The sequence below is a fragment of the Microtus ochrogaster genome, chromosome 8 (genome assembly GCF_000317375.1).
Source record: "Microtus ochrogaster isolate Prairie Vole_2 chromosome 8, MicOch1.0, whole genome shotgun sequence".
Taxonomy (NCBI): domain Eukaryota; kingdom Metazoa; phylum Chordata; class Mammalia; order Rodentia; family Cricetidae; genus Microtus; species Microtus ochrogaster.
In genome coordinates this window covers 76,446,000-76,473,137 of record NC_022015.1, presented here as the reverse complement: position 1 = coordinate 76,473,137, position 27,138 = coordinate 76,446,000, and the positions used below count along the sequence as shown (strand labels likewise).

The window sequence follows — 27,138 nt, the reverse complement described above, 5'->3', positions numbered from 1 at the left end:
AGAGTTGGGACAGTAAGCATGGCTCTCAGAGCTGGCTGTAAATGTGCCATTATCTACATTACACAGCAGTTTTGTTGTTTTGTTTTTGTTTTTATTTGTTTGCCCACTGAGACAGAAAAGGTTATACATATACAATAAATTGAGATTGAGAAAGAAAAAAATCTTTAAGCAGGTTACAGTATATCTAAAAATATATACAGGCTTGGAAGAGAGAAGAGGGAGAGTATATACAGTCTGAAATTAAAAATATAGTATTAAAATAACAAAATAAAATCCTAAAGAAGAGTAAAGTAATACAAAGGGAAAATGTCACATAAAGATGGAAAATAAACAGAGTCTGGATTGTGCATATTATTATGCTGTCTTTAAAATTTTTGGCTGTTGAGAGACCTTGGATTATGAAAATTGCTAGATTAAACCAGCCTATATATTTCAAAATTATCTTGATTTCAAAATTTAAGTCAAAAGATGTGTCACTTTGGGAGAGAGATTATGCTTGTTTTTCTACAGGAAATGAGAGGATGTGGATTCATTTTGGGTTAAAGAAAATTAGGTTTGATTGAGGAAGACATCCTAAAAATCCTGACTACAAACACAAAAAAATAAATCTAAAAGAACTACAAGACATGCAATGTATATTTTATCTGCTCAAATATGTAACAAAAAATCATATTTAACTGATATATGTACAACACACAAACCATACTTGTACTAATATAGATATATATGTTACCTTTAAAAGTTTATATATTTTCAGAGCAAGGGGACTAGACACCATTGAAAACAATGTCCCGGGTGATCCAGCATCCAGATCAGCTTCCAGGCTACTGATTAAGATGATACAGCCTCACAAAATACTACAGCCAAGACTTAACAATTATCCCAATGTCCTCAAGGTTACCTCAAAGATTATCAGTGCCCATAAACAAATAGGAAGTAGTCTAAAAAATTAGGGCCATACTCCCCCAAATGGTTATGGATATTTATTATCATTTGGGGGGGGGTTACAAGTTGTTATTGATAATGGTCATAAAAAAAGCTAAACAAAGGAGATTAGATTCAGGGATCTCATTCTGAAAAGAAAAGGGGAGTTATAAAAATGGTAGGATAAAAAGATTATTGAATCTACTTTAAACCAAAAAAATCCCCTCTATTCATCTTAAATATTTTACAATAGTATGGATTTTGGTTTATTGTTACAAATTTAAAATTAATTTTATTATTCTCTGTGTATGTTTCTACTCTTGTTTAAGGTATTGTGTTTATGCAGTTTATTTAAAAGTGTAATTTAGAAATATGGATTAATAGTCATCTATAATAGTAAAACTTACAGTCATGTTAAGTATTTTTTAAGGTCATACACACATTTAGATAGTTGGTCTTCAAATGCTTCAAAGACCTACAGAACATGGCATTTAATATGTTTAATAACTTGAGGCTTTGATGACTATGAGACATTTCTGCTTCTGGCAGTGCCAACTGCTTCAGAAGATGATGGGTATCAAAGAAGCTCCATATGGAGTTAATTTTCTTTATAGAAAAAGCTAACCATGTGGGCAAAGAAACTGTCCTTGCCTCAATGGCTGACAATATCCTATCCAAACTGGACCAGCAGGATGCAATAAAGTTAACTGTCAAACTCTCCAAAGACAATGCAGGATAATCTTTCAGAATATCTTGCTTCACAGGAAAGTCTGTCAGATATGATAGACCTATATGCCAGAATTGGATGCTCCAACATTATAGAGGAGCTTTAGGTGAGTGTCCAAGTTGCAAGATGTCCCTATCATTAGAAAACATCTCACCCTTCTGGGGTCTTTAGTGGAGTTGAAGACTAGATCGTTATAGTTACAGTTTTCCTTAGTTATGATAAAAGGTAAATTATACGCAAAACATTGAAATCACAAAGATAAAATACATAATAGAATATTTTCTTTAATTTTGCTAAATGCAAATGGATTGGATATTTTTGCTTTAATTCTTACTTAATAACTTTTTGCTGTGCATAATTTCACCCTGTTAAGGTTAAAAACCTTCCTTTTTAATTAGAAAAAAAGGGGAAATTCTGTGGATTATGCTCATTGTTAATAAGAAACTGATTGGCCGATAGCACGGCAAGAAGAGATTGGGCAAGACAGCTTGGCACAAACAGAATGATGGGAGGAGGAAGGACAGAGTCAAGAAGGTTGAGAAAGATGCCAGCCAGCTGCCCATGTGGCAATACATAGATAAATGAAATGGATTCAATGAGATGTAAGATTTAGCTAGTAACAAGCCTGAGTTATTGGCTGAGCATTTATAGTAATATTAGCCTCCATGTGGCAATTTGGAAGCACTCACTGTGACAGGGAGTGGGCAGTCAGGACAGAAAAGCTTCTGACTATACCCCATAACCTGCTTTACTTAGATTCTGACAGTAGTCCCCAATGAAGGCCTCAAAACCAACCTAAGTACCATCACTAGCATTAAAATAATCGCATAAGATCGAAAGGTACAACTTTGAAAACAGTGCTTAGTTAACAGTGCTCAAGCTCTGACTTCTCTGGTGTGAATCCTGTGGGGATCACTTACTCTGGGGTAGAACTCCAGCAGCAGCAACTACCATATGTTGTAAGTTTATGCGGTACACAGCTCAGGTAGGCGTCTTATCTATATTAATGATCTACCCTCATTCACTTACTAATTCATTTATTTATCCCTAGGACCTAGTGAGAAATGTGTTTCATATTTTATTTTGCAATCAAGGAGATAAGGGCACAGAAATTAAGAAAATTTCCCAGAAGAAAAACCTGTGAATGTAAGAGTTAAAATTTTTATACAGACTAGAAATGTTGATAGATAGGTTAAGGAAAGAAATATTACTTTGTAGTCTTTTTTTCCCTTCTTACTGTGAATCCTCCTAGCAATGGGTGGGAGTCAGATTTGAACCAAAGAGACATAGATAAATCTGTACTGTGGCATAAGCAAAGGCAGTGGACCTCGATGGAGTCAGTCTGGCGAGGGACACAGGTATTCTGGTTCAAGTGTGAAATGTTCTCCTAGCCTCATGGGTTTGAGGATCTGCTTCCAAGCTGGTAGGGGTCTTTTGGCAGACAATGGATACTTTAGGAAGCATATCTTCTATGGAAGAGGTGAGTCAAAAAGGGTAGGGCTTAAGAATTTTATAACCTGGCTTGACTTACTGTTTGCTCTCTGCTTCCTGCCCTCCTCATTACAGAGTTCAAGTGCATATCCTTGCTTCCATGATGGACTGAAACCTCTTAAACCATGAGCCCTAGAAACTGCTTCTTACTTTAAGTTGCTTTTTTTCAGGTACGTTGTCACATCAGTGAGAAAAATATGAAATACAATGTCCATGTTATACTTTTAAGGCAACTACTATATCTACTTAGTATCATTACACACTAAGCTGTTGTTCATAACTAAAAACAGTCTTCCCAGATGGGAAAATACTCTTATTTTCGAAGGATTTTCTAACACAGAAAGTACCCTGCCACCGAAATTTAAATTTCTACATCTTACTTTAATAAATCCCACTGAAGTCAAGTTATCTAAGAATGAAGAACAGATTGGGAGTAGGCAAGGTTATGCTACACAAGTGACTTTTAGTTACCTGTTAAAGTTCTAGTAAATTCAGGAAATTAAAAACATGACTTCTAAACAATAGCTGTATGACATGGAGATGAGAGAAGGGAGGCCACTGTGTAAGGACAAACACTCTTTGTACTGCAGTATACATTGATATTCTGCAGCAGAGAAACCCAAATACAACTCTGTCGTTGCCCAATCCCCTTCCTTAACGATGGGCTGATGCTGGAGCCATCAGCTGTTTCATCTAACCCGTGATGATCACTACCAAATATCAAACGGAACTTCAGCTTCTGACTGAATACACAAGAAGCATCCATCTAGCTGAGAGCTGAGGGATATCCACATATTCTCAGAAGTAGGAAGGATTTTGTCTCTCCTAAGAACAGCATTCAAAAACATGTTGCAACTCTTTATTAAACGCTTACTGTAGAGTTGGCGCTTGGATTTTTAACGTAAGGGAAGTTTAAAGGTAGATTTGCAGCTCTTACACTCTACTGGGGAAAGAAAGATCATAACAAAACATTCAAAAGCATAATCGCTGCATACGGTGAATACTAACGAGACAAAAGCATGGCGGTGAGCTAGAGAGCACTGGGGTACACAGATGAGACAGATGTCTTCAGCATTTCTAAGAAGCTAACAATTTTGAAGAAACATGAGAGATTAAAAGGTGTCAGATGTGATGAGACATGGGGGAAACTGTTGTATTCTCCAGTCCTCTGCTTAGGAATGAGCCTGAATTAATCACTGGAGTGGGGAGTGTGGCCGTAATAGAGCTAATGAGAGAAGAAGAATGAAAAAAAATAGATAGAAAAGGATGCCAGGCCAATGGGCCTTTAACAAGTCAATACCTTAACAGAGAGAGAATCCATTAAAATATTTTCAAGTACAAGAGTAATATGATCTGTTTTGGAATTTTAAAAAATGTACCTGGTCCAATAATTAGGACTGCAGACACACATACAGGACCTTAGGGTGACAGCAGAGGGAGTGAAGGTGGGTTAGTAGATTTTTGGCATGATAGTTACAGCTATAAGGATGGTCACAAGTGCCTTCAGGGACAGTGTGTTTGGAGGGAGAACTGGAAAGGGCTCATTGGTAGTCTGGATAGGAGGGGCTTGCATTTCAGTCATGGTATGGATGGATCTGTGATTGGTTCAATAGAGAACCTGAAGCAGGAATATCTTATCACACAGTAAAAATGATTCTTCAGCCACACTAACTATGCAGCCTCTCTTAGAAAACCAGATGTATGTCTTGTATGTTAGGCAGACTTATCTCTCAGAGGAGAAGGAAGCTGGGGCTGAAGGCTAGGAAATTTCATGTTTGGGAGTCATCAGTTGTGGGAGAGATTAGCTATCAGAATTCTAGATATAAGTTGCACTTTTTCATTGTCATTAGAAGCAGAATTGTAGTCTAAAGATTACCAACACAAAGAATTGGCCAATCTTTGGGTAAATAAATGTTAGTCACCTTGATTTTATCATTTCACAGGGTTATGTGAACACAAATAATTATAATATATTTTATAAATATAAGTAAATAATATATACGTAAAAAATAAAAATAAGAGGAAATAATGATGGGGTACCCATAAAAAGAATACACCTTGATAAAAATGTGTACGAAGGTAACTGCATAGGCTAGTAGCTCCTTAAGCCTCATCATTGTCCATCCCCACTCCTCCAGGACTATCAAATATGGCTACTCAGTTGCTGGAGATGAGAAGATAGGGGAAGGCCCATAGGAAATTTTGGTCACACTGCATTGGTATTCTCCATCATTGTTCCTTGTTCTCACTTTTGAGTGATGCAGAATTCCTGTCTGATCCAGTATCTAAGACCAAAGATGTGTCTCCTGCATCTGGGTCAAACTAACTCCATCTTTATCCTCACCCACAGTCAGGCAAATATCTGGTTAGGACTGAAAATGAACCTTCAAAGGACTCACCATTCGAAGTCCCAATCCGCACAGACACAGGGTTCTGATACCACTGACCCAGAGTAGTCTCTGCCGAGGGCACACTGAGCACCTGGCTTGCGTTTCTTGAATATTTTCCTTTCCCCCATGACACAAGGCTCTCCCTTAAAGAGAAAGGCCATAGTGAGACAGGCAATAAAGTGCATAGGAGGTAAATAAGCCCGTTGGTCAACACAAGCACTGGCTTGTAGTATTCAACATAGCAATCTCATTTCTCAGCAACCATGCAGGAGTTTCCAGAACAAACATGCTAATCCTTTATCCCTGCATGAAAGGACTATGATGCATGGCTGGCCCAGGTCTGCCCCTCTATTCATGCTATCCCGATGTCTATAGAACATTGTTCCTTCTCCATCTTTGTGGAGAACACAATGACTTCCAGTCTCTAAAGCATGTCATTATCCAAGTGGCTTTAGCAGCTAAAGTAATGAGAAGTCAACTTCTGGTATATTGTTTTTATTGTTTATATTATTTTCACAATAAAATTGAGGTTGACCCCATAAGGGCAATCTCCCCCTGTTCTCCCTCCTACTTTCTCTCTCCTTTCTTTCTCTTCCTCTCTTCTCATTCTCTCTCATAAATAATCACCCTAAAGTCCTAAATAATCTTAGACAAGGTAAAAAAAGAGTAAAAGTTTGTACAAAATCCAAGGACTCAAGAGTTGGGAGGAATGCAAAAGTCCTTCTATATTGAATGGCAACAAATATTTGCCATCACTAGACCCATCCACCTTGCATCTCTTTTCCCTTTTCCTAGTGCTTTAGGGCCCTTCCTCTAAGCTGTCCTGAGATATGTCCTCATATTCCTCATGGCAAGGCAGATGAGCATATCTTAGGAGGCTTCCTAGCTACCTGGTACTCAGTTCTTAGCCAGTTGAACTGATATCCTATGTTATTATTGTACCTTCTCTTTCATGAAATTTGGTGATATAATGAGTACATAGAATTCTAGGATGTATTTCATTTACCCTTTGGTCCTGTATATATACAAATTTTCCCCATACACACATGCCCAAATGATGTACTGTCTTCCTTCCCCCAAAAATATAAGATCAGAGACCAAACCATTTCTAGAGGCCAGCACATCCCCATGTAGTGGTACCTGATTGAGCAGGTGCCAAGTCTCAAAGTCCTCCTTGGCGCAGCGCCGGCTGAAGATAGACTTGTAGTCCACTTTCACCAACTGCCATTCGGAGCGCAGGCTGAAGTGGCCAAAAACTCTAAGTGTAAAACACAAGAAGCCCAGCATCAGTCAGTAATGCGCCATACTGGAGACGGGAGATGAGAGCAGCTGGATTTGGTTGACCCCTCCAAGGCGAGCTCCTTAAAAGAGTGGTCTCCTTCTCCAGTGGCCAGGGTCTTAGTATCTTCAGCCAACTCATTGTCATTCACAGTATGTTTAATATCACTTATTTTTATTGCAAAATTACTATATAAGCTTTGCAGCTTTATCCAAAAGAAACCATTCTTTGCAATTTGACACATAGCTTTTACATTTCTTCTAAAGGTCAGGACCAGTAGCCTGTCTACTTACTTCCAGCACTAGGAATAGTTTTCTCACCTATAAAACAAATTGTATAAGTGTGTATAAGTGTGTGTGTGTGTGTGTTTATGTGTGTGTGCAAATTGGGAGTAGTGAAATACATTACCTAAAGTATGACTCTACTGATTCCCAAAACCTGTGACCGTCTCCATGTCTTCTCATTCAAATTCCCATTGCATGACTCATATTAATGCTTATGCTCTTTCTGCCTTCCTTGAAAAATTATAGAATTCCAATAAAAGAAAGTCATATTTATGTACAGTAATGAAGAATGCCATCTGCGTGGTCCAGATAATCAATACTGACCTTTGTAAAGCCCAGTTGTTGATAGGCCTATAAATACGAATGATCAATCATTCTAGAAAAAAAAATGAAGAACCAAGAAAGACTGACCATCAATTCTTCACTGGGGTGGTATGTCATGCGATTACAGTGCAGGACATCTATCACTGTGATGGACTGAGTGGCGAGACCAGCCATGCTGGGAGCTCTCAAAGAACGAGAGGCTGACCATTTCAGCAAGCCTCAATCACACCCCCAGTCTAGCCTCTCTGTTGCCCTGGTTTAGACATTCTTACGCTGACAGACAAAGGAGTTCTCAATGAGATCTTTCCTTCAACTCTCTGGAAGATGACGATGCGAAGAGGGGTGAGGACTAAAACAACTTGTAAAATGTGGAAAAAATAAGATGGGTTTTGTAGATCATCTAGCTTAAAATAAAGCTTGGGAATAGCTTTGAATGTATTTTCAGAAAAAAAAATTAAATTAAAGATTTACAGCCTTATCTAAAAGATTTAAACAGACCTCAAGGGAGAAACTGAGGGCTAGACTTTATTGAGACAGCATGATCTTTTTAAACCTCACCACAGACTGGAAACTTTGAGTTTCTAATAGTCCATATACACAACTGATACTGTCTTTCTTCTGAATTTTCTGTCTTTTTATTTTTTATTCATACTAAACACATTTCTTTCTAAACCCAATTCATCCATCAAGTTCCCTCCAATATTTAGTTCTAAATTTATTCAGAAGGTCAAGGAGGCCTACCTATGTTTTGGTTTGTTTATAATGTGTTTTTGTTTGTTTGTTTCTTAGGCAGGGTCTCACGTACCCTAGCTTGACCTCAGTCTATGTAGCCAGGTTTATCTTGAACTCAGATCTGCTTGGGATTACAGGAATGTGCTACCATGTCAGCTCCCTTAAAATTTTAACAAAACAGCTAGGTCTTATGGTATGTTCTACTTGCTGGGCTATAAGAGAGTTAAATTAATAACTGGATTTGTCAAGGTGACCTTGAAAAATATCTGTTTTTTTCTTTACTCAGATATCAAAATCTTCCCACACTCAAACTCTGTTTCTTGTATTATGTCTTCCTAGTTTGTAGCAATCTGAGTATCACGATGCTAGTGGAATTAAATCAAATATTTCTCCCTACTCTAAATAGTTATTTCATGGCTCACAACATACATCATGTCAGATTAATCCTACTCATTTCTATAAGAAGATTACTAGGTAGAAAGAAGAAAATACAAGGTACATGATTTGCCTGGATATCAACAAGGCAGGTGACAGAGTCTGCACAGCAGTTTCGAAGAAAAAAATTAAAATGTGAGCCAGCTGCTAGTAAAATGACATGTTTGAACATCACCTAATTAAAGTATTGAAATCAACCAGAAGGGAGGTTAGGGTAGTCAGTGTGCAAGGATCTGTTATCTGCTTTTCCTTGTTTACCATTCTTATTAAATGGCTTACAGACATGAAAATCATCTTTATCAACCGAAATCTAACTTTTCATTGTCACACGGTTAGAAATAATAGCCCATATGCTTTGTGGTAGAATCAGGACCCAGCAGGTTCTGACAGTCTACAGATAGGTAGAGTTTAATAAGCTATGATGTAATAGGGAGACACATCAACTTCTCTTTTTGGTACTGCCATAAGGATTGGATAACAGAAATGAGCTTCCACAGCACTGAAGTGTTTCTATATGTAATCTGTCCAATGTAAGTAAATAGTTCAACACGATCAATGGTACTCTAAATAATATTGAAATAAATTAACAAGATTGTACATATCACCTAGAATAAAAGAGGCAATATTCTAGGTTAGTTTACATTAGCCAGATCACAAAGAAAAATCATGGTCACTGTTAGTTGCTGCCATTTGAAAAGGACCTAGATTATATAGTGTGAATCATGTTCAGCTCATACATAGGCTGCTGTACTGGCAGATGTTGAATAATCTAAATTTTAAGCAAAATTTTATATTTAATATATACTTATATGATGTATAAATTATATCTTTTATCAGAAGATTCAAAGATGTATATAGTTGCCAAGTTTAAGGACTACTGAAAATGAGTGAGTAAGACTGAGACTGAGTTGTGTGGTGATCTTCAATAAGATAGGAGTATATCCTCATCCTTGAAGCTATGATGTAACCTCATGTGGGAAAAGGAGCATGCAGATTTAAGTAAAAGATAATCAAATTAGAGCATCTTGGTTTACTGAGAGGTCCCTAAGAGTGGTAAGAAGTGTTCTGTGACAGATAATGAAGATGGACAGGTAGTGAAGACAGAAGTATAAATTGGAGATATTCAACCCAAGCTAAGAGATAACTAGAGCCATCATACAGGGAAGCTGGGATAAACACTGTCAAAAACATGATATATTGTATGAAAATGCATTTAAGAATCCTACACTATTCTTAAGGACACACCAGTAGATCTTGCACTTTTCAAAAATGAAGAAGACATAAAGAGCAAGTTCTGATAATCCTTTGATTTTGGAAATTGGCTTCCAGAATTTTTAAGATAATAAATGCCATTTTTAGTCCATCTAATTTATGGTTTTGTTATAGCAGCCATAGGACACTAATGCTGATGACAGCAGGATTCATTTCACCTTTGTACTGAAAATGGTGGAGACCCAGATACATCTCGGGAAAAGGAATAGCTTGGCATTCTATGTAGCTCACAGGCAGGAAAGCTTGTAAAGGGTGAGATAACTTTCTAACAAATAGTGAAGATGAAGGGGCAACAGGTGCAGTCGTTAGCGAGCAGACAGCTGCAAACTTAGACTTTGTCATTTACCAGGGCTGATCCTGAAGAGGCTGTGATATTGATCCATGTGTACAACCTAAGTGAAGCTGAGGCTGGAATCAGATCAGTTAAATCTTGTAGACTGGTTCAGACAGTTCTCTCGAAATCGCAACAGGTATATTCCGATCACCTACATTTATGTAACTTACTGCTGTATGACATGTTTCCCAGGTCTTTTTCCAAACTATAAATTGACCAGCTCATATTCTTGGATGCATGCTAGTCTCCTTTCCCATAAGTAAAGCAAAATCATAATCGTTTTACACTGTTAGGATAATGAGTTTTGCTCATCTTCTCAATGGGTCTCAGCTAAGATCAGTAAAGTGAGTTTCTTAGTAATATATGTATATTAACATATTCATTATCTATCAATCAATCTGTCCTAGAAGACAAGCGTTCAGTGTCTCCCCTCATCTCTACACCAGTGATGCATGATTGTTCTGGTTACCTTTTTGTTGCTGTGACACAACAACCTGACCAACAATAACTTAGGGTGGAATGGGTACATTGACTTACAAATCCAGGTTGCAATGCATCAATAGAGGAAGGCAGGGAAGGAACTCAAGGAAGGAACCTGAAGCAGAATTCATGGAGGATCACTGCTTGTTGGTTCTCACTGGTTAGCTCTCTAGATCACTTACAGGCTCATGCTTAGGTAGCTTTCTTGCACATCTGTGGACTACCTCCCTCAGATGGTACCACCCACGTGGGATGAGCCCAAAGCCTAACTTGATATAAACACTTCACTGATTAGAACTAATTTTCTGTGTGATTCTAGGCAGTACCACTTTAAGAGTTATGGCTCTCAGTGACCCAGACACATAGCCTTTCTTCTGCATGGAGCTTGATTCTCTGGTTCTGTTCAATATCACATTAATTATCTGATGATTTGATAACTACTAAGAAAGTTGAAGAAATGACAGTTAGTATACATAAAAAAATAACCAGGATATAAAATATAGATTAATTAATATCCATGAGTTTAATAATCTTTTTCCTTAAACATTAGTGAAACAGGTGTCATAACAACATCAGTGGAAGTGTGAACATAACAAAGAGAACAGCAAGACTATCGAAAGAAATCACACTCAGAATTTTTATAATATCGCTGAAATGAAAAAATATTTAAAAGCATTCCAAGATTCCTTCTAAAGAATAACAACAAACATCAAGTTCCCAGATAAGAGTTCTTCATCAGCTAGAAGTATTCCCCTAATGTTAAGGAATCTCTGTCAGCATAATAGGGGAAGCTCCTTCCTCATTGTTATTTGGGGAGAACAAAGTGGTTCATGTATCAACCCAAGTGCATGATGATAGCAGAGAAAGTAGAACACGGAGAATCTACCAAAGAATGACATGGTTTCCACGCCAGGTGGCAGGGTTGTCAGGAGATCTGAAAATATCTGGCAAAAATGACTCTCTTCCTTCAGTTGTTTTTTTCTGCTACCAAGAAGCCCTTCCAGAAGGCCTTTGATTCATGCATTTCCCCACCTAGAGAGTTTCTCATTAATACATTCTGGGTGCCCAATTTCCCTTTTAAGTTCCTGATGATGGTGATGCTGTGCTCAAATCACCCTTTGAACAATCAAAGTGACAGCGTCTCAAGAAGGCCATGAATTGGAACAAGAACAAGAGCATGAATGGCAGGAGATGGGGGGAAGTAAGGGTAGTAGGGGGGAAATGATGTGATGGCATTATAGTTTCAAAAACAGTAATTTATTAAAAACAAAACTGGGTTACAACTCCACATGAGGTCACACCCTGAAGATGGACTCATGAAAGATTGGGCAACAGTAGAATACTTCTGAATCTATAAAAACCAAAAGCAATCTAGAATCAAATGTTTAGTGAGGCATTTCCTATTTAGTCTTGGTTTTGAACTCAGAACATGCACTTTTTTGCATGAACATGTCTGCACACCGTGTACTAGAACCCTAGACCAAGGCTGCCCTGCATGCCTCAGTTAAGATTTGAGACTGTTATCTGCAGAACGGGTTACTTACAAAAGCAAAGACTTTCAATATGTTTCCTATAATCAATTCTCAGCATGTAAGTATCAAGTTTCTTTATCTTTGGATTATACTTTGGTAGAATATTTGATTTTAGCTAGTACCATTTGGTTTGAGTTGCTAAAGAGTTTCATAAAATAAAATTTTAAGTGAATTTTGGCTTGGGTTTATAACAAAATTTTTAACAATTTCAGAAACAGCCTTAAATGTACTTCTGACATTTTGTGCTATGCATTTATGGGAAATAACCTTCTCAGCCATGAGTATTATAAAACCAGAATACCAAACAACACTGGAAAATGCTGAAGATGATGTCTACATCCTGCAGTACCAAATGCTCAGTTAAGATTTAATTCTTCTTGTAAAATAAACAGCATATCCATCTTATTAGTATGCAAATTTGTTTTCATCCTTATAAGTGGCAAAATTATATGTATATCAAAGAATTGTATTAAAATAAATTTCCTCTTGATTTATTATCAGTAAATGCCTAATTTGTATTCCTATTTTATATGCCTATAAACCAGGGTTGCATGAAAATTTCTCTTGTGAAAAGGGGTCAGCCAGGGTTTCTTAATTTTCTAGCATCTTTACTCAAGTTGGTTTTTTTTAACTAAATAGAAACTTCTTAAGGTTATAGATGTCTTCTGGATGTATTTGTATTCTATAGAAAAGAGCAGTTTCTAGCAACAGTCATTGTGGGATAAAGAATGGAAAATGATTGTGGAGGGTTATTGAAGAAACATGGTAAATTGCAAAGTGAATTTAATACTCAAGACTTTTGCAAAAAGAAAAAAAGCCAGCTCCTGTCATTTTATAAGTCTCCTCCATTTTGGTTGAATTGTGATAATTCCCAAAACTTGATTATTGTGGTTTACCAAACTAAAGTAATTATTTATTTAGATCCCTGTACTTTCTGTCCTTACAGTTAGTTCAAAGACAGCCTGACACCATATGCTGTGATCTACACAGCAGCCACGTATCATGAGAACTCCCATTCCTCTGAAACATGGAAGAAGGGACTTACACCCTGACACACATACTAAGTTACCTGTTAAATAATAATAATGATGGTAATTATTATTATTATCATCATTATTATCATTATTATCACTATTATTACTGATGTTGTTATTGTGTGTGAAAGCAGCTTGCAAGAGCTGGTTCTCCCCTTCTACTATTAGGTTCCTAGGAATCAATCTCAGGTTGCCACACTTGGTGGGCGGAGCTCTTACCTGCAGAGTCATCTCACCAGCTCTTTGTCGTCATGTTCCTTTTTCTAATTCAAAGAAACATAATAGCCAATGTAATCGTGACTCTCACTAGGTTAAATAATGCATATGAAACTTTTAAAAACCCATAGACAACAAAGGTTCATTACCATTACCATCCTTCTCATTGATAGAGTTTCTACAGATTCATCCAATATTTAGATCAAGTTCTTTCAATGGCCTTGACTTACAATCTTTTTTTTTCAAGGTGCGCGCGCGCACACACACACACACACACACACACACACTTACCCCAAATGTGACAATCTTTTTATTCATACTGAGCCTTGGAAAAGGTAGAAACCTCATACATAAATATAGATGACTGCCTGGAAAGAGGTACCCTGCCCTTTGTTTCCCTGAGGAAGTTCTAACCACAGGAACAAAACAAATGGATTCTCTGAGCCATTTCTCATTATATGGATTTTCATGTGGGGAAATCAATTAAAAATTATTACTTCTGTTTTTCTTTTTACCTTGCACATGCATTTTTTTCATGAGTTTGTCTCTCTACTTCAGATTTATCTTGGGCTCTCTGAACCAAAGAAATCATCTAAATCTTTGTTAAAAATTTCCTTGCCTGGTGGCTATACTGCTAACAAGATACTGGTCACAGACAGCACTGTGCTCTTGCATTATTGTTGGTCTGGAAACCATAGCAAGATTAGAAATCAGAGAAATTAGAAGACCTGTTTTTTCCTAGCCCTCCTTCACCTTGAAATTAACTAGGTAAACTTAAACCTTCCTGAAGTCTTCAACTTTCTTTTCAAAGGTGACTATTTTTCAGTAAAATGAACATAAAAGGATTCAGAACGTAGTCCTTTCTAGATAACTTTGAAGAATGTATTTTCTTCCAGTCCTTGTGTCTACCTCTAGATATACAAGTTGCCCATCTCCTGGTAACCTTCCAATCAGTGGTTTTATCTAGCTACTACAGTCATCTGTCTTTGCATCCAAAGGTACTTCTTTCATATAAGGTAATAAATTAATACAGTTCTTGGTTGATTAATGAATAGAATTAATCAAACAAAATCAATCATAGTTTCAATACTGCTATCATAGCTTTAGCAGCTTTCATTTCTTGGTCAAAGACTGTGATTTAGACAGATGTCCCTTGGTGTTTATATGAATTAAAGCAATCTTTGGAGAAGGGCTAGAAGCTACTCTATCTATGGTCATCCTACAGTGTGCTAGGGTTTCTATAATAAATGTAGTTTCCTGGGACATTAAATAATATAACTTCTTCAATCCACCATCCAGACTGAATAAGCCTTTCTGAAAGGAAAAGGGTGATTAATTTGAGGAAGGAGGTGACTCACAAAAAGAAAAGACTTCATTAGAATTCCAAACACACAGAGAGGTAGCTACTCATTAATTAAATGATTTCAAATGGGATCAGGGTATATAATTGCTATAATTTGGATGGAAACAATGCCACAGTAAATGTAATTAGGGAAGCAGGTTCTATAAAGATGTTTCCCTCTTTCCAGGAGAAAAGTTCTTGGTTACCTGACTCTTCCCTGCATAGTTATTTGAGTCATTTGGACCTCTGGTTGCAAGGGCTTTTATACATAGTTATAAAACCTGAGAGAAGTTTTAAGATAGAGGTTGGCCACGAACTTTCATGAGGAGAACAAGGAGTTATTACCACTAATGCACTAGGAATTTTCAAAGAAAAGAATTCCTTTGATGATTATATTTGTGACCTTGGCTGAAGAGTTCAAGGGAACTCTGAATTAAACTTACAATCGAAATATCTCTCTTCCCTTCTTCAGAAACTTCATCATCATTAGAAATTCTTCTACCCACTAACTCCTAGTTTTCTTTGCCTGAATAGCATCTTCAGCAAAAGATCAAGGACAATTCACACTCTGGAATTACTTTCTGCACTTCCTCTGTTACTTCCCCAGTTGAGTTTTTGATTAGACTAGAAGCATCTATGCTGTGGGATAATGCTCTTGTACACTGTAAAGATTTGTCAGTAGTATTAGTTTGATGAAACATTGATTGGCCAGTAGCCAGGAAGGAAGTATAAGTGGGGCAACCAGACCAAGAGATTTCTGGGAAGAGGAAAGGCAAATTCAGTCAACAGCCAGAAGTAGAGGAAACAAGATGAGAATGCCTTACTGAAAAATGGTATCAAGCCACATGGCTAAATACTGACAAGAATTATGGGTTAATTTAATTTGTGAGAGGTAGTTAATAATAAACCTTAGCTGATAGGCCAAACAGTTTATAATTAATTTAAGCTTCTGTGTGTTTTTTTGGGACTGAATCACTGAGGGACTGGGTGGAAAAGAATCTTCTGTCTACCAATCTACATTAGAAAAGACCCAATCCTTAAGTCACTTCTCTCTGTTATCACCAGATAGACTCCCAATATTTTGATGGAACTTCTACAAATCTTCCATATTCACCAGCTACATGTATGATCCCTTTGATTTCTTGATCATAACAATGGTCATCACTCCACTTCTGTCTGCAAATTCAATCTCTGTGTAGCCAACTCCTAAGGCGCTGCTACATTATTAAGCAGCAAACCTCATGCAAAGAATTGTTCCTTAGAACTTCTGAACATTAGCCTCCTTCTACCTTTGTGTGTTGTGGTTCCTTTCAGTGTCCTTGTTCACAACTAAATTTCTATTTCCTTCTACAAAGGGGAGGATGATTCTTTTCAACTTGCTGTTTCTCTATCCAGGATGACTTATCTAACTTTTATAGGGGTTCATCAAAGTCTCCATGAAGGTGAAAGAGCTAGTATCATTGGTAAAGTACTTGCCATGCGACTATGAAGACCTCATTTAGATCCCTAGAATTCACATAGAAACATCTGGGTATGGTATGGTGTTGTAGGAGGCCACTTGTTTGTTCCCAGCTGCTCAACCCCAAAATAACCACACAGAAAGTGTATTAATTAAAACACTGCTTGGCCTATTAGTTTTACCTTCTTATTGGCTAGTTCTTACATCTTAATTTAACCCATTGATATTAATCTGTGTATCATCATGTGGTTGTGGGTTACTGGTAAGGTTCTGTTAGGTGTCTATCTCTGATAGGGCTAGATGGCTTCTCCTGACTCCTCTTCTTTTCTCCCAGCATTCAGGTTAGTTTTCCCTACCTAACTCTATTCTTCTAAGCCACTGGCCAAAACATCTTCTTTATTCATTAACCAATAAATGCAACGTACATACAGAAGGACTTTTTACATCAGTAGGGTAGGGTTTATAATCCCAGATTTAGGGAGGCAGAATGATCCCCAGACTTGCTGATATACCAGTATAGCCTACTTGTCATGTTTTTGACCAAAGACCTTGTCTCAAAATGATATGTGGATAGTACCTGAGGAAGTGACACCTAGGGTTGTCTTCTGGCCTCCACATATATTTCTCTACTTATGAACCTCCACACGCATGCACACATGGACATACACAAATTCACAGCAATTATAGTATGGTGATTGGGATTACTTATATTATCCATTTGGTTGGATGTCTAAGAATTTAGGGGGCAGATAGTATACCCATAGGTGCATAATTTCTAATGTGAGAGTTTGCAAACAGTGAATCACCAGCAAAAATTAGTCAAATGTTAACAATTTTGTCAGCAAGAAGGAACATTTACTCAATTTTTTCAAGTTTGCTAGCCACTTTTTGTGGATTACCTCATATATTCCAATTTAACAGATGAGGAAAGTGAGATTCAAAGAAATTAAAGGCGTCATCTAACAATGCACGACAGCAAGCAGAAGAGAGTCAGCAACAAAGTGCATACACCAGTAGCTGTTGGTCACACATGATCCCCAGCCCCAGGTTTTGATGGACTTTCTGACTCATTAGCAACCATTCATTCAACTACATGGTTTGGCAGTGAGGCTTGAGGATAGGTGGGGGGTTCTCCCCTCTAGCTCTAAATAGCCTGTTTGCACAAAAGGCAGGAACACCATGAAATTTATAAACCTGAAAGCACAGTCGGAGGAGGAAAGAAAGAAAAAAATCTGTAGGGAGTTTATAACTAGAAAGTCCCAATTACAATCCTATTTGTCTCAAGGTCTAAAACCTGTACTGTGTGGAGAATTACACACTTGACCTTGAAGTAGGATCACCCTTTTTGGCCTGGTCTCTGGTTGGGAATCCCTGAGACATGAAAGAGAACAAACAGGATTATAAAGAGTTAGGATTGAAACAGTTTTAGGGGATGAACCTTTGGCCCAATTCCTTCATAAACTAGCAAGAAACTAAGGCCGAGACCAAACATTAGCCTGCTCAAAAAGAGAACAAAACTAGGAAGCAGATCTCCTGACAGCCAACTCTTCCCACGCTGAAGGTTTCTTTATGGGAAATCTATCTTTCTCGTTAAGTCACAGACACATACCATGCTCATATGCTCACACCGTGAGTATCTGCTTCAGGAGGATGCAGAGAGGATCATAATCATGTCCAGGGTTTCCATTAATCCCAGAAGCCTTCAGCTGAGACCTACTTTTCCAGGTTCACTGCTTTTTCTCCCAGGTTCTGGCACCCTCCAGAGCGTCCTGAGATTTCAGAAATCTAGCTTTCTCTGTAACAGCAGCTGTACACTAAAGTCTCTTCTTAAACAGAGGACCTTTTTAGATGTGCACAGATGTGGCATTCCTCTGTGTTGCCTTCCTCTTGACTCTGTTGGATCAAGTAAATAGACACAGGCCCAGGCAAAAGTGTGTTCTGCTCTTAAGGGAAATGAGAAGCTTCCCTTGAGGCAGCCCAACTGTTCTTACTGAGCCTCTGAACGGAGTGAAGGTCACAGATTGATGAAGTCTACATTGGGTAGCACAGGTGACCAACAAGTTGGACGATAGGCGCGGAACTCTTATTTACAAATAAAAAATAAACTATGTATATTAGGGGAAAATAGGCGGTGTCTAATAGGTCCAGGGTTCTACATCACTCCCACATAGATAAGTGTGCCCCAAACCTTCAGCGGTGCAGTCTGGATATGTGCAGGTTCTCCTGTGTTGACACACTGGATTTATTTTTCATTCCTCTAGGTAAACAGTTAAAGCTGTTGTGGATTCTGGTGAGTCACACACCACCTTCTTCACCACCTCCACCTAGGACTCAGAATTAGCCATTGCTAGGAAACCACGGATCTCCACTCAATTTTTTTTAACCCAGCCTCAACTTCTTCCACTGACTGGATGTCATTAATTTGAGAGCAAATTATTAGAAACCTGGAAAACAGTTCTGAAATGCCTGCAGATTTATGATGAAGTCATTCCACAAAAGGTCACAGACAACCCTGCCACAATTAAATCTTTCATTAATTTTTAAAATATACAGTAACTTACAAATGCAGCATAAATTAACCAAATGACCTTGAAGAAATTAAGTGCTATCTGCTGATTTCTTGAATTTGTATTTCATGAGTAGGATTGGTGTGTTTCTATTCTTATCTCTTATTGGCTGCCAGGGAATGTTTCCCCAGAATGATGAAGGACTCAGTGACTCCAGGCAATGCTTAGCACAGGGAGGCGAGGGTGGATTGGTGAGATAGTCCCCTTCCTTTCAGTTACAGGTGCAAGGGTGGAGTGAACATAGACCACAGTGTCCTCAGCATTGGTGCAATAGTAGCTCTTCCCTTTTACTATCTAGAAGATGCTACATGTGGGGTTTGGTAAATTATTTCCCTTTGGTCCATTATAAAGAATGTGCTCTCATTATATAAACACTTGATGGATATAAAAATCTCTAGATGAAACGATAAACCACCACTGGAAGCACTGTTTTTACTACTGTGAAATATTTTCTTCCATTTATTGACAGTATTGTTCTCTCATATGCTAAGACGTAAGTGATTATCACAAACCACAGCTAGGGCTAAAATATCCAGAGGGCAGAGTATTCTGAGGCCAAGGGCATTAAATACCCTTCCATATAACTTTCTATCTGTCTTTCTCATTCTTTTTCTGTCTCTGTCTGCCCCACATCCCCCAACACTATTGACACAGCCAATACGACTCTGACAATTTAGACAACCGCTACCGTCTATACTACAATTGTTGTCCTTTCTTCACAGGAGACAGATGAGGTATGAGAATATAAGCTTCCACTCAATGGAGGATTGACTACTTATGTCCTAACTTGCCTCTCGAACTCTTAAACCATCGATTTATTAATAGATGACTATCAATATACCTAGTCAAATAAAATAATAGCAAGTGTTCTTTAAAGAATAGCAATGTGTGCACTCTGCTAAATGTCCTCTAAGTATTCAATTCTCCCCAAAAGGCCTGGCTCCCCACACGTATTCTTGTCTCTTGCCTGGAGAAGCCTGCCTCCCCTATTTCTGTGAAGGAAACCGTAAAGGATGGGTTTCAAATTAAAGAAGAAAGAACGGTGTTCTGGGAAGGCCAGCCATCAGTGGGCAGCAGCTGCTGGCTTCCAAATATTCAGGCAGTATGCTTGACTGCTGGTGTGCATCCAGGCCACCTGATTGTTTTCCCATTAGGGTGTAGATGGGATTAGTGGTAAAGGAGGTCAGCGGCTACAAGGGAAATTGTATCGAGCAAAAGTGAGACATGAGCTAGATCGTAATAGAAACAGGCAGGAGGATCAACAGCAAAAACCTGCAAGCAGAGCGTGGTGGATGCTGAACAGTCTCAGTGAGATGCTAGAGAGAAGGGGATGAGAAGCATTGAAAATAGATGCGGAAAGAGGAAGGAGTCAAAGGGAAACTGAGAAACAAAGCTAAAACTACTGAAACAAACAGCAAAGTACGGAAGCAATGGAAAATGTCATGATCTTGAGGGGGGAGTGAAAAGCACTGGGGGAAACTGAGGGTCAGAAATGATGCCTGTCCTGTACTAATGTATGAAATTCCATAAAAAGTTTAAATTAAAAAAACAAAAATTTAAAAACACAAGTTAAAGGAAATCATTGTTCAAACAACTTTGCTTCTTTTCTTAAAACTAAGTCCTTTTGTGAGTTTGCATTAAAGTCCATAATGGTGACTGAGAAAATGTGATCTACAAACCTGTGGAACCTAAGTAAGGGGCCAAGCGACACACTGGAAGGAAGGACAGAGGTAGATGAGCAGGGAAGGATTTTAACAAGAGGAGAAAGACACTGAATTTAGAAGAGCCCTGAGCAAGAAATACAAAAGAGACAGCTTTTGTTTTTTGTTATAATGACATAGTTCACTGTTTGTGTCAAACCCTGAACCAAACGAAACAATAGCAGAATCCAAACGGTGTGGAAACCACCCAACGTCTGCTCGCATACAGAAACAGTCTCCAGTCCAGGCTAACTGCAGCACTCACTGCACTTCTGCTGAGCACCAATGATGCATGTGCACGACCACGCTCAGGGCTATGGAGGAAGATGCCAAGATCACTGCAACCTTGCACCTCTTGGGCTGAAAAAGGCTTCTCACGCTAACCTCCTAAACAATGGGGATAAGAAAGATCAGAAAGCTGTGCTAAACTTAACAGCTGCATTGTTGGTGCATATTCACACAGCACTGGTCACTGTGACTCAGCATCTCCACTTCCGAGTGTGTGTGTAGATCACAAAAGGGCTTCCATTAATTTAACGGGAGGCATGTGCAAAGGTAAAATGCTGTTTGTAAAAAGACAACACCGGAAGCAACGTAAATGATCACTGATAGGAGAATGAATAAATGGTGCATATTCATTCAATGACAAAAATGCCATGAGCGTGGAAAATGCCTGGGCACATGGACAGCCCCTAAGTTAGGCAGTAATGATAGAAATTTGCATATAAATTACTGCTATTGCCTATTTGAATTATATAGACTTTTAAAATACTTAAAGCAATGTGGGCACACACTCACTGAAACTACCAAAAGGTATAAAAACCCATAACTCAATACCATGTATACAAACGCTTCAACACTTATTCTAGAAGTGTCTGTGGGAGCAGTAAGCACAATGGGTCTGAGATGGGCAGTAATAAAGTCACCTCTAAATCCCACGTGACTGCAAAATGACTTTTATCAATTTTAAGTGATAATTGAACAGGTTCTCAGGAGCTAATCTCTACATTTTTCTGTGTTTATAAAATGATATTGAACAAAGTATATAGTAGTTATGTAACTATAAGTGCGAAATCGAAATTCCAACTCTCCCCGAAGCCAGGAGGGCGACTTCAGAGTACTGTGTGCTGAAATGAGCCCACTGGAGTGAGGGGTGAAACAGGCACTATCACGCCCCAGCTGAGGTGGTTGCCATGTGGTTCTAGTACATATTTAGACTCTAAACATGTGGCTTCAATGCTGCAAAGTCTTTTAGATGTTAGGTGCTTGAATAAACATGGTAGCCTCTCATTGTAATCCCAGAATTTGAGACGCTAAAGCTGGAGTACTGCCATGAGTTGAAATTCAACTTCGATTCCAGAGTAACTTTTAGGCCAAGACACCCTGGTCTACAGAGTAAAACTGTCTCAAAAACAAGCAGGTAAAGGCAAAGGACTTCACTAACTAAGCTTTGAAAGAAGAAATGAGGCAGATTCTCTGTCACTTTCTAGAGAGTGTATTCTCAGTATGGTGTAGGAGACACATCAGGAGAAGCGATTTCTAGGCAGAAGCCGTGTCTGACGAATCGCACTTTTGGACACTGAGAAGTCAGCTGAGGGAAATGATGCTGGAGACAAAAGTGTTCCTTCTGCTCATGTGCGCAGGGCCTTCAGTCTACAGCAGGCTAGTTCAATTATTTCGAGACCTGTGTTGAGGCAAAAAGTACAGCACTGCAGATGGGTGTGCTGGATGAGCAAGTCATTTATTTCCCAGTGGACCACATAGAGGTTAAGTAAGAGGAGCTGGAGGCAGGGTCACATGTTAGACCACTCACCCCGGTCCTACCGCATCCAACTACATCCCTCTTCTTACATCCCTTTACCACCTGAAGAGCCATCAGTCTCCACATCCACAAATGGGTAAGTGCACTGAGGAGGAAAGCGTCCTCCTTAGCCAATCACTTCTCAAACACACTGTGAGGAAGAGGCCGTGCCTTCAGTATAGCACAGGGACCTCTTAGGGAGAAGCCTGAATCCAGCACTGTTCAAGACTGAAATGTTTTTAAGGGAATCAGCCTGGACGAAGTGCATTCTTTTTGGGGCCAAGGCACAACCTGCGGCATGCATCTGTTTTAATTAGCCCACAATGCTTTAAATGTTAAAAAGAGTGGAAATTAAAGAAAAATTATATCTATGGCACATGAAAACTGTTTGAAATTAGATTTTTTTTCATAGTGAGTTTTGATTGGCACCCACTGATTTCTATTGTTCTCTGCTTTCTGTGCCTATCTTCATGAAATGAACTGGGGCAGCTAACTCACTGCAATAGACACACCAGAGCCAGCAAAGCCTGACTTCTTTACAGGCTGCAGTACATGTATGTGCATGAATGTCAAAGTTGGATAAAAACCTCAAGTACTATTTGTCATGCTCAATCAACCTTTTCTGTTTGTTTGTATTTTAAGATAGGATCTTACGTACTTTCAAATACCCAAGTAGTCTAGGACAGCTAGCCAGTGAGGCCCAAGGGGTTTCCTTTATCAGCCTCTTGAATACTGGGATTTCCTGGGCAGAGTATCCTGGCTATTTATGTGGGGTTTTGGAATCAAGCTCAGGCCTTTGCACTTACAGTTTAAGTACTTTGCCATCTCTGGAGCCGTAACAATCTAATGGCCTTTGGAAGGGTTTGTTTCTCTTCATCCTCACATCCAGGTGAGTAAACTGAACTTCAAATGAATGTTGAGCAAGGGATCATCATGAGTACTGTCCCTCGAGATGGACTTTTATTAAGTACAGGTGAAAATCTGTTGGTTAGTACAACTGTTTTCATTTCAGGCTGTTGTAAGCCCCGGCATACCAGTGTTTTCAGCTCTCCAGGGCCTCGCCCCAAACAGAAGCTAGGTCTTGGAGTGGTGAGAATCCTGGTGATAACCTAGAGACTGGGAATCAAGCCGCAGCATGAAAAGCTATGACTAAGGGGTTTCGCTGGATTTGGTGATTACTTGAATGACTTACTTTGGGCAAAGTAAAATCAGGCTCTTCTAGTAAACAACAGAAGATTGAAAAACAGATCAATGGGAACAGCTCTGGTTCATTTCCAGAGACTTTATTGGATGCAGTTACTAGACGCTAAGCAATGTATTCACAGCTTAGAGCTGGGCCTTTGCATCCTGCTCTGGCTATATATACTTAAGAGTATGTTCCCGGCTGAGCATGAGGCTACTGGCTCTTAAGTGGAAAGGAAGTCTTTGCTGCTATTCAAACGTCTGTAGCTTTAAGGTTTGCATAATTTTCTAGGCAAAATGTTATCGGTCCCCTTCACTTTGGCTATTAGTTCTGCTAGTAGAACAATGGGCCAGAGATTTATGCCAATTAGAGTGGGATTTACAAAGGGAGTCAGCAAGACAGTGGGCTCTAGCCAATTTGCTGAAGGCATTTGTAGCCTTTCCTTCTTTGCAGCTTCTTTTTGACAGTCCAGGCACATTCCTACGCCTGCCTGTTTGCTCAGACTGTGCCGTCCACCTGTAATGACTGATCTCTGTCTCTCGGCACAGCCAGGAAACCCTTTGTAACTATTCCGCCTTTCATCACTTGTTTGATGATGGCAAGTACAATTTTCCTCACATCTTGCCTTTTAATTAGTCCCTAATTCTTTCAAGCTTTCATCATATTCTTTTTTCAAACATACTGTGAATTAAAATTCAGGATGGATCTTCTTTGGCTTAGGAAGGGGTGAGCACAGAGATATAGACATCAGCACATACTAAGTCATTAACATCCCAACACTTTTCCTATGAACCATAGTGCTTCCTTGCTGGACAAGCCTTAGAGAGTTCTAGTATCTTCCTTCATTTGTGCCCAAAGTCTTTGCTCTTATGTTGTCTGTCTTGAACATTTCCCCGAGCTTCGGCATCCTCACTTGCTCAGTGATGATAATCCTGTTCAGAAAGCATCTCATGGCATTATCTGGCCTAGAGAAAAGGAAGGATGTATGCAAACTGGCTGTAAACCATGGCTGGATTTTAAAAATTAGGCTACAGTCTCCCCAGGTACTTTGCTGTCTACTCCTAGAAGTAACTGAGATTTTTCAGGAGAAATTCTACTATTCTTGCCCTACATGTTTTTTTGTTTGTTTGTTTTTTCAGAGCGACTGCCTAGTTCTCTGCAGTCCCTGTAAAAGGTTGGCTAAATCACAGTCCATTGGTCCCAAATTTTCTTATTAGTAAGGAAACTAAAGTGCAGTACTGAGGATGTGGGAAAGAAGGTTTTCCATCTGATTCTTCAGCTGAGCCAAGAGAAAAAGAGTTCCCCTTAAGGTGTTTGTTATCTTAGAAGGCAAACAACCTTTCCTAACAGTAGAGGACCAAGGAGGCCAAGCGTTCTAGCATCCACAGGCACATCATCATCACAAGAACTTCCACCTGAGACCGCAGTAGGCACACGGGCATGTCAATCACCCCATGTCTCCTCAGCCTTAAGTAATAAGAATGGTCACATTTCGTTGTGAATTAGGCTAGACTACATGGCTGCTGTCAAGGTTACCAGGGAGATGTTGAAATAATAACATTTGAAATGGCAATAGAAAAAAATGTACAATAAAAGCAAGAAATCACAGATCTCTATGCTGGGCATTGTCTTGTCTCCCCCATGCATATTTTCAAGCAGATATACAGCGAAGAACTGGGCAGTTTCTCCCAGGAGAGAATCAGAAACCATTCCCCATAGGGTTCTCATTCACCAGCTGCCATGCTGTACCCTCAAGCCATTCTGTTGGCACTTCGCTGTTCCTACACACAAAACCCTGCTCAGAGAGTAGATTACCTAGTTAGTTTCCAACCCAAGCTCCAGGCACATAATTGCCAACTGCTAGATCCTAATCTTTGCATGACAGAATTCCTGGGGGTATTATTTTTGTAGTCTCTGGATTCTCTGACCAACAACTCATAGAGAGGTGACCCATGCCAGGTACTAGGCTTTTTTTTTTTTTTTTATAAACCATGGCTTCTAAGAGGAGCATTATCATTACCTAAAACAAAGATGTAAGTATGTAATTAGTTTTTAGAAAGCTTATAAAACAGTAGAACTCCATGTGGCCTTTACAAATAAACTATTGTTTATTCCACACCATCTGATTTACCTTCTCATCTCTCTTACCACTTAAATCTTCCCCTTAAATTACTCCCCTTCCCCACTTTACACTAGTATTCTCTGTCTCCTTCCTGCTTTAGCTGTTCCTCCTCCTCCCCTCCTCCAATGATATCTTTCTACTTTTCAAACTTCTATGGGTACTCCAAGTTCTACACACAAATCTAAAGCTCCAAAGCTAAACCCACATGTAATAGATAACATATGTGCTGTTTGCTTTCCGGGTCTAGTTTCCCTCTGTCAGGATATTTTCTACTTCTGCGTATTTACTTGCTTCATTTCAGTTACAGGTATTGGGGAAATCAAGCCAGTCCTGATCTAGGAGCCTCTGCCCTGACGACTAGTGTACCTACACTTGTATCCTGAAATTCCCTTAAAACGAAAGGATTGTATTCACCTTTTTATCTTCGAAGATCCAACAGAATCTGTATTGCACTCATGAAGTGTTTTTAAATGAATAAAGTATTAAACAGATAAATTCTGCAAATCAAAATGGAAAGTCAATAATATCACACTGGAGCCTTCTTATCCGTGGCCACCATTACACCTTAATGAGGTTAACAGTGAGTTCACAGAATTCAAGTGTCCTGTTTCATTAGTAAGGTTCAATGGCTAGGAGAAGAACCCTTGTCCCCAAATCTGCTCCTTATTCTCACAATTCCAAAAGAATATATAATTTTGAATTCTATTTTCATTATGTGTCATTAAAATACCAGTTAGCTTTAGTAAACCAGTTGGTTATAAAGTTTTTTTCAAATCTGAATTGGAAGCAGACAGAGCCTCCCAGTAACCATCCCACTAGTCATCAGGGGACACTTTGGCTCCTAAGTCAGGAGGTGAGCATAAGGATGTGAGAGCTTCACAACTCACACACACACACACACACACACACACACACACACACACACGGGAGGGGGCAGGGAGATTAAGTTAAGTTCCTATGAAGGAAGATGTTTCTGATGGTAAGAATTCAAAGTGCCAGAAGCTGTTATGCAGGCTTCCAAAGTAGAAAATTCTTATCCAGCTATGAACACTGTAAACTATAATAATTAATGACCTGTAAAGATATTCTTATTTGTCCAATAGTAGTACCAAATGTCTTAGCTGCACCCAATATCTCTCTGATTATATTAAAAGTCTACAAAATAGAAGGGAACTCATGCCTAGTTCTTTGAACCTAGCCAAGAATTCTTAGCTGGAGAGGTCACAGGCAAACCTCAAAGAAGTTACTACTATGAATTTGCTAAGTTGATATAGTAGCAGCTGCCTTATAAACATTTAATTTTATAGCTATAGATAACCCTTCTTTTTGCAGTGAATGGAGGTTAGCATAGAGAATACAACTGTTCAAAGTGAAGAGAACTTGGGACTATGGAACACTAATCGCCAAATGGGACCTCCCCCCCCCTCTGTCTCTCTCTGTCTGTCTCTCTCTGTCTCTGTCTCTGTCTCTCTCTCTCTCTCTCTCTCTCTCACACACACACACACACACA

The 27,138-nt window shown here is 38.9% G+C and overlaps 1 protein-coding gene across 1 annotated transcript in view; it reads right to left on the bottom strand.

Annotated features, from left to right (window-relative positions):
• Positions 1 to 27,138, bottom strand: part of Sorcs3 (sortilin related VPS10 domain containing receptor 3) — a 624,914-nt gene that overhangs the window by 48,999 nt on the left and 548,777 nt on the right. The window contains exons 15-16 of the mRNA XM_005352452.2: positions 6,673 to 6,790; positions 5,542 to 5,675 (exon numbers count right to left, since the gene is read on the bottom strand). Of these exons, the coding sequence (XP_005352509.1) occupies positions 5,542 to 5,675; positions 6,673 to 6,790 (252 nt within the window). The remainder of the gene's footprint in view (positions 1 to 5,541; positions 5,676 to 6,672; positions 6,791 to 27,138) is intronic.